This window comes from Tenrec ecaudatus, chromosome 10 (genome assembly GCF_050624435.1).
Source record: "Tenrec ecaudatus isolate mTenEca1 chromosome 10, mTenEca1.hap1, whole genome shotgun sequence".
In the NCBI taxonomy this organism is placed as follows: Eukaryota; Metazoa; Chordata; class Mammalia; order Afrosoricida; family Tenrecidae; genus Tenrec; species Tenrec ecaudatus.
In genome coordinates this window covers 84,317,646-84,332,501 of record NC_134539.1, presented here as the reverse complement: position 1 = coordinate 84,332,501, position 14,856 = coordinate 84,317,646, and the positions used below count along the sequence as shown (strand labels likewise).

At 59.6% G+C, this 14,856-nt stretch overlaps 1 protein-coding gene across 3 annotated transcripts; it reads left to right on the top strand.

Moving 5' to 3' along the window:
- The first annotated feature begins 569 nt into the window (after positions 1 to 569).
- Positions 570 to 14,627, top strand: NEURL4 (neuralized E3 ubiquitin protein ligase 4). 3 transcript variants are annotated; one of them, XM_075560818.1, is made up of 29 exons: positions 570 to 1,060; positions 1,839 to 2,283; positions 2,494 to 2,562; positions 2,704 to 3,002; positions 3,157 to 3,268; positions 3,348 to 3,436; positions 4,167 to 4,239; positions 4,332 to 4,596; positions 4,872 to 5,053; positions 5,342 to 5,427; positions 5,552 to 5,714; positions 5,810 to 6,008; positions 6,089 to 6,165; positions 6,268 to 6,346; positions 6,689 to 6,858; positions 6,954 to 7,085; positions 9,811 to 9,956; positions 10,045 to 10,269; positions 10,361 to 10,459; positions 10,531 to 10,713; positions 10,893 to 11,057; positions 11,524 to 11,682; positions 11,894 to 12,073; positions 12,199 to 12,286; positions 12,385 to 12,492; positions 12,622 to 12,766; positions 12,889 to 13,001; positions 13,086 to 13,251; positions 13,886 to 14,627. In XM_075560818.1, exons 1-29 carry the CDS (start codon positions 779 to 781, stop codon positions 14,088 to 14,090), a joined length of 4,704 nt encoding a protein of 1,567 aa, XP_075416933.1. In that variant the 5' UTR covers positions 570 to 778; the 3' UTR covers positions 14,091 to 14,627. The 3 variants fall into 3 exon arrangements, with proteins under 3 accessions (XP_075416933.1, XP_075416932.1, XP_075416934.1); XM_075560817.1 differs by having other exon boundaries at positions 571 to 1,060; positions 6,689 to 6,864; XM_075560819.1 differs by lacking the exon at positions 2,494 to 2,562 and having other exon boundaries at positions 571 to 1,060.
- The last annotated feature ends 229 nt before the right edge of the window (positions 14,628 to 14,856 follow it).

Here is a 14,856-nt window from a genome sequence, read left to right as displayed (position 1 = left end):
ATCATAGCTAGCGGGTCTTGCCAGGGACGGGAGAGAGCCTTAGTTGTGACGTCACAGTCCCCTAGTCTCATTGGAGACTTGGATTGGGGATTTGGCGGGGGCCGTCTGCGCCGTTGCTCTAAACTGCCTGCCCGGGTTCCTTTGGATTCCCAATGTGCAGCTTCAAATCTAAGACTTTGGTTGAACTGGTTTAAAACACCCGTGAGCTTTTGATTTCTTTCCAAAAACACTGCCTCTGAGGCAAAGCGAAGGGACTGCGACAGTGCCGGAAGCCATTTCGGTGCCGCTGGTGTGAAGGGCGGAGGCTTCCGTTGACAAAGCGACCGCTTCTTCACCCCCCGGAGGTCTCCAGACTCCGCTCACACGGCTTTAAAACGAGTTGCGCGCCGGAAGAAACCCCCTCCGGCCGTAAGAGCAGTACTTCAAGGCGTCCGCTCCCTCTCTGAGGGCGGGGTCACTGGTGCCGCGGGCTGTCGCAAAGCACTCCTCCGTCGTAAAGAGGCCTGCGGCATCGTTGCCTTCTTCCACTGTCGCAAAAGTTCCCTCCCGTCTCCGAGCGCTCAGAGCCACTCCGTTACCTCGTGCCGTAAAGCAGAACTGCCCGACCCGGTTGTCCTTCCGTTCCCACCGTGGTGGCTTTAGTTCCCTGGCCCGGGAAGCTTCATTGCCCGGCCGAGCCGTAAAGCACATCTGGTCCTATCCCCGCAAGGTGTCTGTCCGCCGCGGTTGCCACGGTGCCGCCAAGCGCGGCTGTCGCGCGGCCCCCGTCTCAGCGGCGATGGCGGCAGGGTCGGGTGGGAGTGGGGGCTCTGGGGGAGGCCCCGGGCCGGGGCCCGGCGGGGGTGGGGGTCCCAGTGGGAGCGGCCCAGGACCAGGGCCCGCGGGGAGTCTCGGCAGCGGTGGGGAGCTGCACCCGCGCACCGGGCGCTTGGTGAGCCTGTCGGCCTGTGGGCGTACAGCGCGGCGGCAGCAGCCGGGCCAGGAGTTTAACCACGGGCTGGTGTTGAGCCGGGAACCCTTGCGCGATGGACGCGTCTTTACGGTTCGCATCGACCGCAAGGTGCGGAGCCGGGGGCCGTGGAACTGAGATGCTGAGCGGTGGGAGGGGACCAGAGGAGCCTGGGCTGGGGCAGCCGATGGCGCCCGCATCAGGGTTCCCAGAGCAAACCAGCGGGGCGTGAGGCACCAGATGATGGGCAGCAGAGGATCAAAGCGTTGGCTCTTCAGGAGAGAGACCCCGAAGACACGGGCTCATCCGTAGAATGATGGGGAGCAGGCCACACGGGACCATTTCTTGGGTGCCAAGGATGGAGAAATGTCCGAGATGTAGTGGGAGAAGATAGATACCAAGGAAAGGACAATCCCAAGAAGAGGGCCTGTAAGATGGTTGAGAGGCACTGCTCAGGGAGGAAGGGTGTGGTGTGTGTGTGTGTGTGTGTGTGTGTGTGTGTGTGTGTGTGTGTGTGTGACCGATTGAGAGCAAAGAGACCTGCTTCACAAACACAGAATCTGGGAGAGTAAATAGAGGGCAGTCGGTGAGCCTGGGAGAGAATCTTGCTGTGTGCTTTTGGGTGGTTCAGGGAACACAGGCCCGGGAAGTTAGAGGACCTTAGAGGACCTGCCGTGGGGGAATCCGCCAGCCCGCTGGGGGGAAGGAGCAGTGTAAAGACTGGGGACAGGTGGGTGGTTAAGAGGAAGCAGCCCCAACAGAGCCAGAGACCAGAAAAGGACTTGTGTATGAGGCGATGACTGGAATTAGTGTCTCAGGGAGACCGAGTTCCTGAAAGCTGGAAAGAGAAGGATGTAGCCTCCCACTCACTCTCCTTACTCAATCACAGGTCAATTCATGGAGTGGCTCTATTGAGATTGGGGTGACGGCGCTGGACCCAAGTGTCCTGGACTTCCCAAGCAGTGCTACAGGACTGAAGGGGGGCTCATGGGTAGTGTCGGGCTGTTCGGTGCTACGGGATGGGCGCTCGGTGCTCGAGGAGTACGGGCAGGACCTGGACCAGCTTGGCGAAGGGGACCGTGTGGGCGTAGAGCGCACCGCAGCTGGTGAGCTGCGGCTCTGGGTGAATGGACGAGATTGCGGCGTGGCTGCCACGGGCCTGCCTCCCCGAGTCTGGGCCGTCGTGGATCTTTATGGCAAGTGCACCCAGATCACCGTGCTCCCCTCAGAGCCAGGCTTCAGCCCTCCTCCTCCCATCCCCACGCCTCCCCTTGAGCCCTCCGCACCCCCTGAAGATTCTGCTTTGGCTGAGCAGGGGGTCCCTGCAGATGAAGGTGAGAACACAGGCTGGGGTACCGTAGAGGGCTGGGACGGAGGGAATGGCTGGAGGAGTTGGGAGATGCACTGACAAATGAGGCTGGCTATGGGCTGGGCTGCTCACACTTCCTAGGTCGTTGAAGTGGGAGGGGGGTTACCGGAGGGGGCTCTCCTGGCTGTGGGCCCTGCAGCAAGGGCTGAACCCTTATTCCTGCCCTGGTCCTCAGCCTTCATGGTGTCCCCTTCAGCGCAGGCCCGGCCAGAGATGTTCCCTCACAGCCTTGAGTCGCATAATGGTGAGGGCTTGGGGAGGCCCCAGGAGGGGAGCGGGAATTGAGGTGACAAGGTGAGGCCTCGGGGACAGCTTGGGAGGGAGCCTGCCAATCCAGACAGGGTCGAGCCACCTTTCCGCTTCCTTCCTCCCTCCGTCCCTGTAGACTTTGCCAGCATGGAGCTCTCTGATGTGGTGAGCAACGCCATCCTGTCCGCCTACAATGGGGGGCTCCTGAATGTGAGCCTGAGCTCCCCACCAGCGGGGGAAGGGCCCGGGGCCAGCTGCACTGCCACCTCACCCATCCTTACTTCCAACGATGCCCTGCTCTTCCACGAGAAGTGTGGAACCCTCATCAAACTCAGCAACAACAACAAAACGGCCGAGCGGCGCCGACCTCTGGATGAATTCAACAATGGGGTGGTCATGACCAACCGCCCCCTTCGGGACAATGAGATGTTTGAGGTACGTTCAGTGCTGGGGTTTGATGCGCTCCTCACCCACTCAGCGAAAGGTAGGGCGCCCTCTCCTTGATGTTGGAAGGGTGGAGCCTGAGGAAGATCCAAAAGCTGAGGATACTCTCCGAGTTTCCATTCCCTGCCCCGTCTCTCCTCTCCAGATTCGCATCGACAAGCTGGTAGACAAGTGGTCAGGCTCCATCGAGATTGGCGTCACCACGCACAATCCCAACAGTTTGGACTACCCAGCTACCATGACCAACCTGCAATCAGGTACCACCCCTAGACGGGTAGGGGTGGTGTGGGGTGACTGCAGGGAAGGAACCTCACTCAGGTCTCCCCCTTTGCCCAGGCACCATCATGATGAGTGGCTGTGGGATCCTGACCAATGGCAAGGGTACCCGCCGGGAGTACTGTGAATTCAGCCTGGATGAGCTGCAGGTAAAGGGGGCGCCCCGAGGTTCCGGCCTCTTTCCAGGGCACCAGGGTGCCACCAGCGCTCCTACTGTTTTAGCTTCTTAGAGGAGCCGGTGGTGTAGCAGCGGTGAATTGGGCTGCAATCCAAATCACCAGCCATCTGCTCCTCGGGAGAAAGACGTGCTTTCTACTCCTGCAAAGAGTGACAGTCCGGATACGCACAGGGGCAGTTCTGCCCTCCCCCCTAGGGTTGCTGTGAGTCGTCATCGACTCAGTGGCAGTGAGTCAATAGCCCCGGTGACCTAGAACATGCCCCTTTCTCGTGAGTGTGGCACTTCCTTCCAAGGAGGCAGGCTGTGCGGTGTTCGGGTGCTGCCGTCCTGGTGTCGGCGGGCTTCAGTGCCTCTTGCTGTAAGAACCCCGTGAGAGGCTGGCCTGAAGCAAGCAGCTACCCTCTTTTGTGGCTGGGTTCCGCTTTGGGGTTTTGGGAAGGCCAGAGAAGGGAAGCTCACAGGGGTCCTGCGGAGTGCCCGGCTCTCACAGGTTCCACGGAGTACTCACCATAGAGAGGCAGTTGCCCTTGGGGCGCTTGTAAGTGGGATTAACACATGCCCGGGGCAGCACGGGTGAAGGGGAGGCCGCTGGCCTCTCCTGCCGAGGTTCCAAGTGGTGGAGCCTCTGAACACCCCCCGGGCAAGGCCACAGCCTGACGATGGATGGATTCTGGACCCAATTCTTTTCCTGCTTTGAACAGGAGGGTGACCACATTGGCCTCACAAGGAAGTCCAACTCTGCCCTCCACTTTTTCATAAACGGCATCGACCAGGGTGAGCGGAAGCTCCGGGCTTTGGGGAGTGGGGTGGGCGGGCCTATACAGAGCCTTTCCTCCTGTCTCCTCCCTGCCCCTCTATCCCCACAGGCGTGGCTGCCCCACTGACACCCCCGGTGGTGTATGGCGTGGTGGACTTGTATGGGATGGCAGTGAAGGTGACCATCGTCCACAATAACAACCACAGTGACCGTCTGCGCCGGAACAATGCCATCCTGCGGGCACTGTCCCCTGAGGGTGCCCTCCGCCGCGCTGCTCCTGCTGCCCAGGCAGAACCTGAGCGCCTGCTCTTCCACCCCAACTGTGGGCAGAAGGCAGCCATCACCCACGAGGGACGCACTGCCCTGAGGCCCCAGTATGGCCCATGGGGTGGGGAGAAGCTTGCAGAAGGGGCTCTAAGGGCATGGGAGGAGGGGGCGGGAGGCAGGCAGAGGGGCAGTGCCATGTGGGATAGCCTCAACAGAAAGGGGGGATCTCCGTGGGGGAGTGGGGGAGTTGAGATGGTTGACTCTGGGCGCGGGCACTGGGAGTAGCAGGCATCACTGGATAATGCGATAATGCTTTGACGTGCCCTGAGTTGGGGCTGGGGCGCTGGGGGAGAATCTGAGCACCCATTTCCTCCACCCTCAGTGCCACTGACGACTTCAATCATGGTGTGGTGCTGAGCAGCAGGGCCCTGCGGGATGGAGAGGTGTTCCAGGTGCGCATCGACAAGATGGTGGACAAGTGGGCTGGCTCTATCGAGATTGGCGTCACCACCCACAACCCTGCATACCTCCAGCTCCCCTCCACCATGACCAACCTGCGCTCTGGTGAGCTCACAAGAAGGGCAGGGCCAGACCGGGGCCCCAGGGAGGAAGCTGCCCCGTAGGCCTGCCCGGCACCGTTCTCCAGTTCACTTAGCCCACCGGCGAGGGCTCAGTGGCTGGAGAAGACCCTGTGGACAGGGCCTGTGACTGACTTGGGCGATCTGCTCAGATGAGAAAGGCAGCCGTTAAAAGGCAGGCTGGACCCGCTGGGCTTGGGCGGTGAGGTGGGGACTGGTCGCTGGAGGCGCAGCCCTGCCTTCTCCATGCCGCCTGCCCCTCCTCCTCCCGTAGGAACCTGGATGATGACCGGGAATGGAGTAATGCACAATGGCACCACCATCTTGGACGAGTATGGGCACAACCTGGACCGTCTCAAGGTGGGTGCGTGGAGGCAGTGCCCGATGGCAGCCCTGGGGCCAGTAGGCAAAAAGGGGCTGGTGCAGGACTAGCCCAGGCCGGGACTCTGCCTGACTCCTCACTCCAGCCCCCCCTTCTTCCAAGGCAGGGGACACCGTGGGCGTGGTGCGGCGGGAGGACGGGACCCTCCACTTCTTTGTCAATGGGATGACCCAGGGCCCTGCTGCCTGGAATGTGCCCCCGGGGGTCTACGCTGTCGTTGATCTCTACGGCCAGGCGGCCCAGGCCACCATTGTGGACGACATGGGTGAGGGCTAGAAGGAAGCAGGGCACGAGGGAGCGGGGTACTTGGAGGGTCTTGGCAACACCTGGACCCCTAATGGATAATATGCACTCTTGCAGAAGTGCCCCCAGTCCCCGAGCCATTCCCTGAGGGCAACAACCAGGTGTCTCCCAGCTCCCCGTCATCAGGGGCCGGGGGCTCCGACCTGCGCTTTCACCAGCTGCACGGCAGCAACGCCGTCATCACCAACGGGGGCCGCACCGCACTTCGCCACAACTGCCGCAGCGAGTTCAACGATGCCATCGTCATTTCCAACCGGTCTGTGCCTGACCTTCATTCCCGCTCCAGTGCCCTGCATCAGCTACCCGGGCCCCTCTAATTGTCCCCTTCCCTGGCAGGGCCCTGCGGGACGGAGAGCTGTTTGAGATTGTCATTCAGAAGATGGTGGACCGCTGGTCCGGCTCCATCGAGGCTGGTGAGAGGCTGCGTCTGTGTGAGCATGGAGGGGGCGGGTCGGGGGAGTGCTGGCCACCTGTGGCTGCCGAACCAGCCCTGATCTGCTCCTGCCTCCGTTTAGGAGTGACTGCGATTCGACCTGAAGACCTTGAATTCCCCAACACTATGACGGACATTGACTATGACACCTGGATGCTGAGGTTGGGCGGCCTGCGTCGGGGCATGGCTGGGCTGGGCAGAGAGGTGTGTCATGAGGGAGGCAGGGCTCCGGGCCTCTGGTGCCCACTAGGGCTCTGGCTGTCCCCTCCCTTCAGTTCTGCTTAAGTCTCTCAGTCCCCTAGGGGCTACACCCTCCTTCCCTGTAAGGTATTTCTTGCTATTCCCTGTGGGGAGTTCATAGATGGAGGAGATACGATTGGGCTTCAAACCCAGATCGAAACCCTGGAAGGTTGTGAGAGAGAGGGACACGGAGCGTGGACAGAAGCCTGGGTGTGGATGAAGCTGGGAGGCTGATACCACCATCCCCCTTTGCCACCCTCTAGTGGCACAGCCATCATGCAAGACGGCAACACGATGCGCAACAACTACGGCTGTGACCTGGATGCGCTGGGCACAGGCGCCCGCATCGGCATGATGCGCACTGCCAAAGGGGATCTGCACTACTTCATCAATGGCCAGGACCAAGGCGCCGCCTGCTCAGGCTTGCCTCCGGGTAAAGGTGACTACTCCGCGGCTTTCAGCTTGCCTACCTCCTCAGCCCGACTCGCCCCAGGCTACTGGGCTTCTGACCCCTTGTTTCCCACCCAGAGGTGTACGCGGTAGTGGATCTGTATGGTCAGTGTGTCCAAGTGTCCATCACCAGTGCCACTGGCCCCCTGGACAACAGCCTGGCAACCAGCAACACGGCCACGGAGAAGTCATTCCCCCTGCACTCCCCAGGTCCTGCCAGCCGGGAGGGAGGGAGGGAGGGAGAGAGGGAAGGAAGGAGGGCTGTGTCTGCCGGTGTGGGACCCAGGCTGCTCTGCATCCAGGCTGGGGAACTTCCCAGGCAGGCTGGCTGCAGTGCCTGCAGGCTCATGAGAAGGAACGACCCAGGGTGGGAATCAGTTAATGCCTGGTACCCACCCGCACCTGGTGGTTTACCTGCCTCCAAGCTGCCAGGACCACGTAAGCTGGGTGTCCTTGTTCTGTGGGTGTAAACAGTGCACACGTGATTGGCCTTAACACGTTTTTGTTTTTACAGTGTGGGAGACTAGAAGTCCCAGTTCAGGGTGCCAGCTGTAGGGGACACTTTCTCTCCGTCGACTGTAGGGAAAGGTTCTTGTGTCTTCTGAGATTCCACTCCTGGACAGCCTTCATGTAGCTTCGCAAGTCTCTTCTTCCATCTCTATGTTTCTATGTGCCATTTTAATTTCTCTTACACTTCAAAATCTACACACAGTCTAAACTAAGCCTGTCTTATGAGTGTAACAGAGAGAACGCATTCCCAGATGGGCGCAGCACCTCAGGCAGAGGTTAGGATTGATAACATATTTGGGAAGGGGTGGGAGCACATTTGAAGCTCTGACATTCTACCCCCCACCCCCTTGGATTCAAGTCCTTGCTACCTACAAAACATGTTCACCTCATCACATCATCCTCAAACTCTTAAACCAACTCCATGTTCAAAATCTCCTATCTCGAGTCCCTGAATCCACTATGGGTAAGACTTCAGGCATACTCCATCCTGGGCAGAATCAGTCTCTCTTCACCTGTGAAATCCGGATGATGAATGATCAGTTTCCAAAGTACAGTGGTGGGACAGGCACATGAGGGAGAAATTAGAGAGAAAGAAGAAATAATAGACAGCAAGCAAGTGCAAAACCCAGCAGAAAGATTCATATGAGCTCCAGAATAGTCTTTGGGCCCATCTGGGCAGTGGCCCCACCCACTGGATTCTCAGGGGAAACCCCCAGTTTTAAACTTTGGGTCCACCTGCCAGGCCTACTGGGGTAGCAGCTCTGCTCCCTGAACTTTGGGTTGCTCTGTTTACCCCATTTGAATGGTGACCCTTCTTGGTTCCAGCAGACCCTTCCTCCTCGTGTAGCCTTGGGCAGTGGCCCCCCTCCGGCGCTCGTGAACAGCAGCCCCACTCCACTGGGCAGATTGGTTCTGTTCTGCCCTGCCCCACCCTTTGAGTTCCGCCAAGCTCCGGGCTGCTGATAGCTCTTCATTTGCTTAGAGGACAAGAGACACCGCTCCTCGGACCTGTTTTTGCCGTCAGATCCGCAGAGGCAGGCAGCATTCCGTCCTGGAGTTCTTTGTGTACCCGTCAGTCTGAGCGGAGGGTGTGCTTCTGGCGGTTGGTGAGGTCCTCCCGGCACAGACTGCAGAGCCACGTCCCCCGTGAACATTCTAGGACAGGAGCTCTTAGCGGTTCAGCGGAGTTCTCCAGGTCTTGTGAGGCATTTTGTGTTTGCATTTTGCACAGTTCATTTATTAAAAAAATCAATTTATTGGGGGCTCGCACAACTCTTACCGCAATCCATCCATCCATTGTGTCAAGCGCATTTGTACTTTGTTGCCCTCGTCATTCTCAAAACATTTTCTTTCTACTTGAGCCCTTGGCATCAGCTCCTGATTTCCCACTCCTCCATCAGGGTTCATTTTGAAGTCTACCTCTTCTCCCATTTCACTGGAAGCCTTTTAGGTCCTGCTTCCATAGCCAAGTTCATGTCTGCTAAATTCTAGTCTCCGTCAAAAGTTTGGGCCTAGCTCCGACAAGTTCTTGGCCGCTCATGTTCTGTCGCCCGATCACGCGCTCCTCGTTTTCTTTAGAGTAGTAGTTCTCAGCCTTCCCAACGCTGTGACCCTTTAATACAGTTCATATGGTGACCCCCCAACCACAAAATTATTTTTGTTGCTACTTCATCATTGTAATTTTGCTACTGTTAGGAATTGGGCAACCCCTGTGACAGGGTGGTTCAGCCCCCTGAGGGGTCGTGACCCACAGGTTGAGAATCACTGTTTTAAAGCCTCACCGAGGACACTGAGCATCCATGTTTCTAGAGACGTTGCTGGTACCTTGCACCTTCTCTGGGATGATGGAGATTTTCCCGAGGGCTCTGCTAACTTCCTGCCGGGCCCTCGCCAGGAACTGCCTTCGCCACCCGTCAAGGCAAGCTAACCTCTACTCCTCCACCAACCACAACCAGAAGTTTATTTTGTTACCGTGTAGGAGCCTAGAAGACTGGCTTCCATGGCCTGGCTCTGGGAGAGGGCTGCGTGTCTGTCACTCGTCTAGAGGGAGGTCCTTGTCTCCTGAGCTGCTGCTTCTGGGTAGTCTTCAGTCTTCCTCCATCCATGCTTCCCTGCATGCTTGTTGAATGTCTTTCCTACGTCAAAGGAGATGGATTCACGGCACACACCTGTCTCATCAGTGCCACAGAGAGCCCGCGCCTAGATGTCGAGGATAGCCCAGTGCTTACAGCTTAGCTTTCGGGGACAGCTGAGCCCACGACTCGGGGCATACTGGATTAGGGAATGAGCCTCATTCTGACAGTGTCAGCGGTGGTCCTGGAGGGTCGTGGCAGGCACACCTCCTGTCCCACTGAAACCTTGTGCCAGCGTCTCCTTGAGACTTGCTAGCCCACTCACCCCTTCCTCTGATGCCCTGTCTGCACAGTGGCTGGCGTGGCCCACCGCTTCCATAGCACTTGCGGCAAGAACGTCACCCTGCAGGAGGAGGGCACGAGGGCCGTGCGGGCAGCTGGCTATGCGCACGGCCTTGTCTTCAGCACCAAGGAGCTCAAGGCCGACGAGGTCTTTGAGGTGAGCTGTGGTGGTAGGGCAGCGGTGGCTCAGATGCTCTTGGCCGTCGGCCCCCGGCCAGTGTGGCCTGCAGTGGTCCCTCTTACAGGTCAAAGTGGAAGAGCTGGATGAGAAGTGGGCAGGTTCCCTCCGGCTGGGGTTGACCACGCTGCCTCCAGGGGAGATGGGGCCCAGCGTAGGAGGCAGCCCAGGCCTGCCTCCCTCCCTGCCAGAGCTCCGGACGAAGACCACCTGGATGGTGTCCAGCTGTGACGTGAGGCGTGACGGGCAGCTCCAGAGGATGAACTATGGCCGGAACCTTGAGAGGCTAGGGGTGAAGCAGCCGACGCTGAGGGCGGGGCTGGGGCTGGGGCTGGGGCAGAGAAGTGGACTAAGCGTGGGTCCGGTTCCACCTTGACTCCTAGGTGGGGAGCCGCGTGGGCATCCGTCGGGGAGCAGATGATACGATGCGCATCCTGGTAGATGGAGAAGACCTGGGACCGGCAGCCACCGGCATTGCCAAGGTCAGAGGGAGACCGTCCTTGGGGTTGGGGTGGTGTGAGGACTCCTGCTGACCTCTGCCCTCTGCCCCCAGAATGTGTGGGCTGTGCTGGATCTGTATGGACCCGTACGGAGTGTGTCTATTGTCAGTTCCACAAGGTTGGAGGAGCCAGAAGGCACCCAGCCTCCTTCCCCCAGCTCCGACACTGGCAGCGAAGTCGAGGAGGAGGAGGAGGAGGAGGAGGAGGAGAACGAGGGAGAGGAGCGTGGTCTGGGAGTAAGAGGCTGCAGTGGGGCCTGCTGGGGTCAGGGGTGGGTGGGTGGTGGTTCCTCTGGCCAAGGATACCACCTGGCCAGGCAGAGCTCCTTGCTCCTGCTCCTGCTTGGCAAACTCAAGGGAAGTGGGCCGGGCACAGCCTCAGCCACCCCAGCAGTTCCGTCTCTTCTCTACAGCAGGGCCAGCAGCAAGTGGCCATGATGCCCTCAGCCCTGGAGTTCTTGGAGAACCACGGGAAGAACATCCTCTTGTCCAATGGGAACCGGACAGCCACACGGGTGGCCAGCTACAACCAGGGCATTGTGGTCATCAACCAGCCCCTGGTGCCACAGCTTCTAGTTCAGGTGGGCCTTGTGTCTGTATCCCTGTTCTTTTTGCTTCAGGGGACCCAGAGCCAGCCTTCCTGAAGAAGGGCCCTTCCAGGTTGAGGGAGAAGTGGAAGGCACTTTTGTTTAGACCCTCCGGTGGGGACTGCAGACCAGTTAGCTGCCACAAAGCTGTCCTGTGGTCTGCTGAGGGCTGGGGTGTGGGAAGCTGTGGCGAGGGGTTGGAGGACTCCAGAAGCCATGTCGGGGGCAGAGGAGGAGGGGGCCTTTCTGCTGCAAGCTGAGGGATGCGTCGGGCAGCCAGGGACAGGAAGCCCCTGGCGGGGAGGGGTCTGCCAGGGCAACAGCTCAGCCCCGGTAGGAAGGGGAGGAAGCACCGTAGCTTCTGGGCTTTCCAAGCTGAGTAGGAGCAGTGTCCTTGCAGCACCCCCTGCCCCCCGGTGAAAGGAAGGCCCTGACCAGGGGTAGCTGTCGTCTCCCGCAGGTGCGCATAGATTTCCTGAACCGACAGTGGACGTCTTCCCTCATCCTGGGGGTCATCACCTGTCCACCGGAGAGGCTCAACTTCCCTGCTTCCGCCTGTGCCCTTAAGCGGGCAGCCTGGCTGCTGCGTGGCCGTGGGGTCTTCCACAATGGCCTCAAGGTGAGGAGGGGCTAGAGAGAAAGAAGAGGCTGGAGCCTTAACTCTTGAAGATGTGTGTAGCTCCCTGCTCCTGTCCCTGCTGAGGAGTGACAGTGGGGGAAGGGAAGGGGCAGGGCCCAGGACTGGTACTGCAGTGAGCAGGGGCGGGATGGCGGGGGGGAGGCTGTAGGGGGAGGCTAGTTTTTGGTAGACAGCTGGTCTCTCCTCCCAGATTTGTGAGAAGTTCGGGCCAAATCTAGACACTTGTCCTGAAGGCACCATCCTGGGACTGAGGTTGGATAATTCTGGGGGGCTACATCTCCACGTGAATGGGGTGGACCAAGGAGTGGCCATGCCCGATGTCCCCCAACCTTGCCATGCCCTCGTGGACCTCTATGGGCAGTGTGAGCAGGTCAGTGGCAATTGGTGATGGTGGTGGGAGGCAGTCGGGAGATTGGGCTGTCAGGAGTAGAGGGTCGACTGGGGTCACTGAAGGGGCTCAGCCAGCCTGGGGGCTGACCACCCCTCTCCCTGCAGGTGACAATCGTGTGCCCTGAGCCAGGGGCTGCCAGTGGTAAGGGTGCTACAACCCAAGGAGACATGGAGAAAGCTGACATGGTAGATGGTGAGGCAGCTTGAAGGGACTGGGCACAAACAAGCACACGCCCTTACCCTGACGCTTGAAGCACCAGCTTCTGTGACCCATGTCCCCTGCTCCCTCAGGTATCAAGGAGAGTGTGTGCTGGGGGCCGCCTCCAACTGCTAGCCCTCTAAAGAGCTGCGAGTACCACGCCCTCTGCTCCCGGTTCCAAGAGTTGCTGCTGCTTCCTGGTAAGTCCCCAATTCCTGCCCGACTCTGCCCCATTACTGGCCAGGGCCCTAGACAGTCAGGAGGAGGCAGCAGGGCTGGGAGCCACGTCGGGAGCCACAGCATCAAGCTTGCCCCTCCCTCCCCCACAGAGGATTATTTCATGCCTCTACCCAAGCGTAGCCTTTGCTACTGTGAGTCTTGCCGGAAGCTTCGAGGGGATGAAGCCCACAGACGCCGAGGAGAGCCTCCCCGGGAGTATGCCCTGCCCTTCGGCTGGTGCAGGTTCAATCTCAGGTACCTGTGGGTAAAGCCATGCATTCCCTTTACTTACTGTCCTTTGCCCCTTTGAAAAGGGCACGTTCTCAAGGTCCAAGCATGAAGTCTAGACATGCTCTGCTCCTTCTGTCCACCTCTAGAGTGAACCCCCACCTGGAGGCTGGAACGCTAACCAAGAAGTGGCATATGGCTTACCATGGGAGCAATGTGGCAGCTGTTCGCAGGGTGCTGGACCGAGGGGAGCTGGGAGCAGGTACTGTGGAGCAGGCAGAGACAGGCCAGGCCGGGCCGGTGGGTTGGGGAAGAGCAAAAAGGGCTAACCCAGTTGTCCCCACAGGCACTGCCTCCATCCTGAGCTGCCGGCCTTTGAAAGGAGAGCCTGGGGCGGGGTTTGAGGAGCCCGGGGAGAACTGTGCACCTCCTCGGGAGGAGCAGCCTCCTCCAGTACTGCTTTCCCCCTCCCTTCAGTATGCTGGGGCTGAGACCCTGGCCTCCAAAGTGCAGTGAGTATGCAGTGCGGGTGGGTGAGTCCAGCCGAGGGAGCCCCGGGGCCACCTGGGCTCCATGCGTTGCCCTGCCCTCCCCTCTCATCGGCCTGCTCAGTCCCTCAGCCTTCCGAAAGCCCCTTTTTTCCACCTAACGAACAAGCAGCACGCACTTCATGCTCCCTCTGGGAACAAGTGACTAGGAACCTTCCTCTTGTGGAATTTGTTTTTGCTCTCTAGATTGAGCTTTTATGTACACATAAAATACGTATAATACATAAAAGCTATTTCGTAGTTTCAAAGGTGGTAAGTACTTGTGGTGGAGAAAAAGGACGATTTGGGTTGAGCGGAGCAGAAGTGTGGGTGTGGTGGGGACTGATACTGGCTCCTGCAGAGGTAAGATAGCAGCAGGCCTGCAGAGGGCCCTGGGCTGGAGCAGGGAAGCCGAGCCTCTCCGGGGCGTGTGATGACTCCAGGACAAGGGAAGGGGTCCCCTGTTCAGTTTTAAGTGGAGAAAACAGTCTTCCCTGAAGGTGGGAGCATTTCCTAGGGCAGCCAGACCAGGATACCCCAGGAGCTGCGTGCCCAGGGGTGAAGTGAGGAGGGCCAGAGGCTGTCTTTCCTGACAGATTTCCCTGCTCTTTCCTGGCAGATTCCGGGACTCCAAGTCCCAGCGGACGCACCAGGCCCAGGTGGCATTCCAGGTGTGTGTGCGCCCAGGATCCTACACCCCTGGGCCCCCCTCTGCTGCCCTCCAAGAGCCTCCTGACCCTCACTTCAGTGCAGCTGAACTGGAGTGGGTAACCAAGGAAAAGGGCGCCACACTCCTCTGTGCCCTGCTGATCCGGGTGGAATGAGGGGTGAGACCCCACTACTTCAAGCACAGTAGGGCCCTAGGCCCGCGGACTCTGGGCGCTGACTGCCTCCACTCATTCCAATGACCCATGGCATGCACGGGTGCTCAGTCCTGGCAGATCTGCAGGAGCATGTAGACCAGCTCGGGTCTCGAAGGGAAGTGGAGGGCATCTCCAAGGCGGAGGGGGGGAGGGGGGCGTGCGCAGATCAGCCCTCTCATGTGAGGGGCCTGCGGGTCGCCCAGCTCCAGGCCCTGGGTACCCCCCTTCATGCACTGATTTGGGGAACAAGACTCCCTGTTACTCCCCTCCCCGTATCACTTAATTTATTTCCGTTGTGTTTTTTTGTTTTCTCTTTCTGGTTACTGTGAACCCCAGGGGAGTCTCCTGTACCCCACGTGAAGCTGCTTTTTTCTCCCTGGGGTCATGGATGGGGCGGGGTGGGGAAGGCCAGGCCAGGTGAGACGGGAGCCCCCGCCCCCGTACAGTTGTTACTGACTCTGATTTCTAAGGAGCCAATAAACACTGTCTGAGAACATCTGCCCGCGTGTCCGGGTCGCTTCTTGTTGCGCCTGCTGCCCAGGTCCCAGGTCCGGGAAGGGGGGCCGGACCGCGGGCCCCGGCTCGGGCGTCTGCGAAGCTGCGGGTTCCCGCCTCGGCTACACCGCGCGCCCCGGCGACGGGGTTTGGGCGCCACAGGCCTCCGTCACGCGGCGCCTCCGCAGACTTGCCGCCGCCCAATCCGCACGGCCGGCGGCGCTCCTGACCC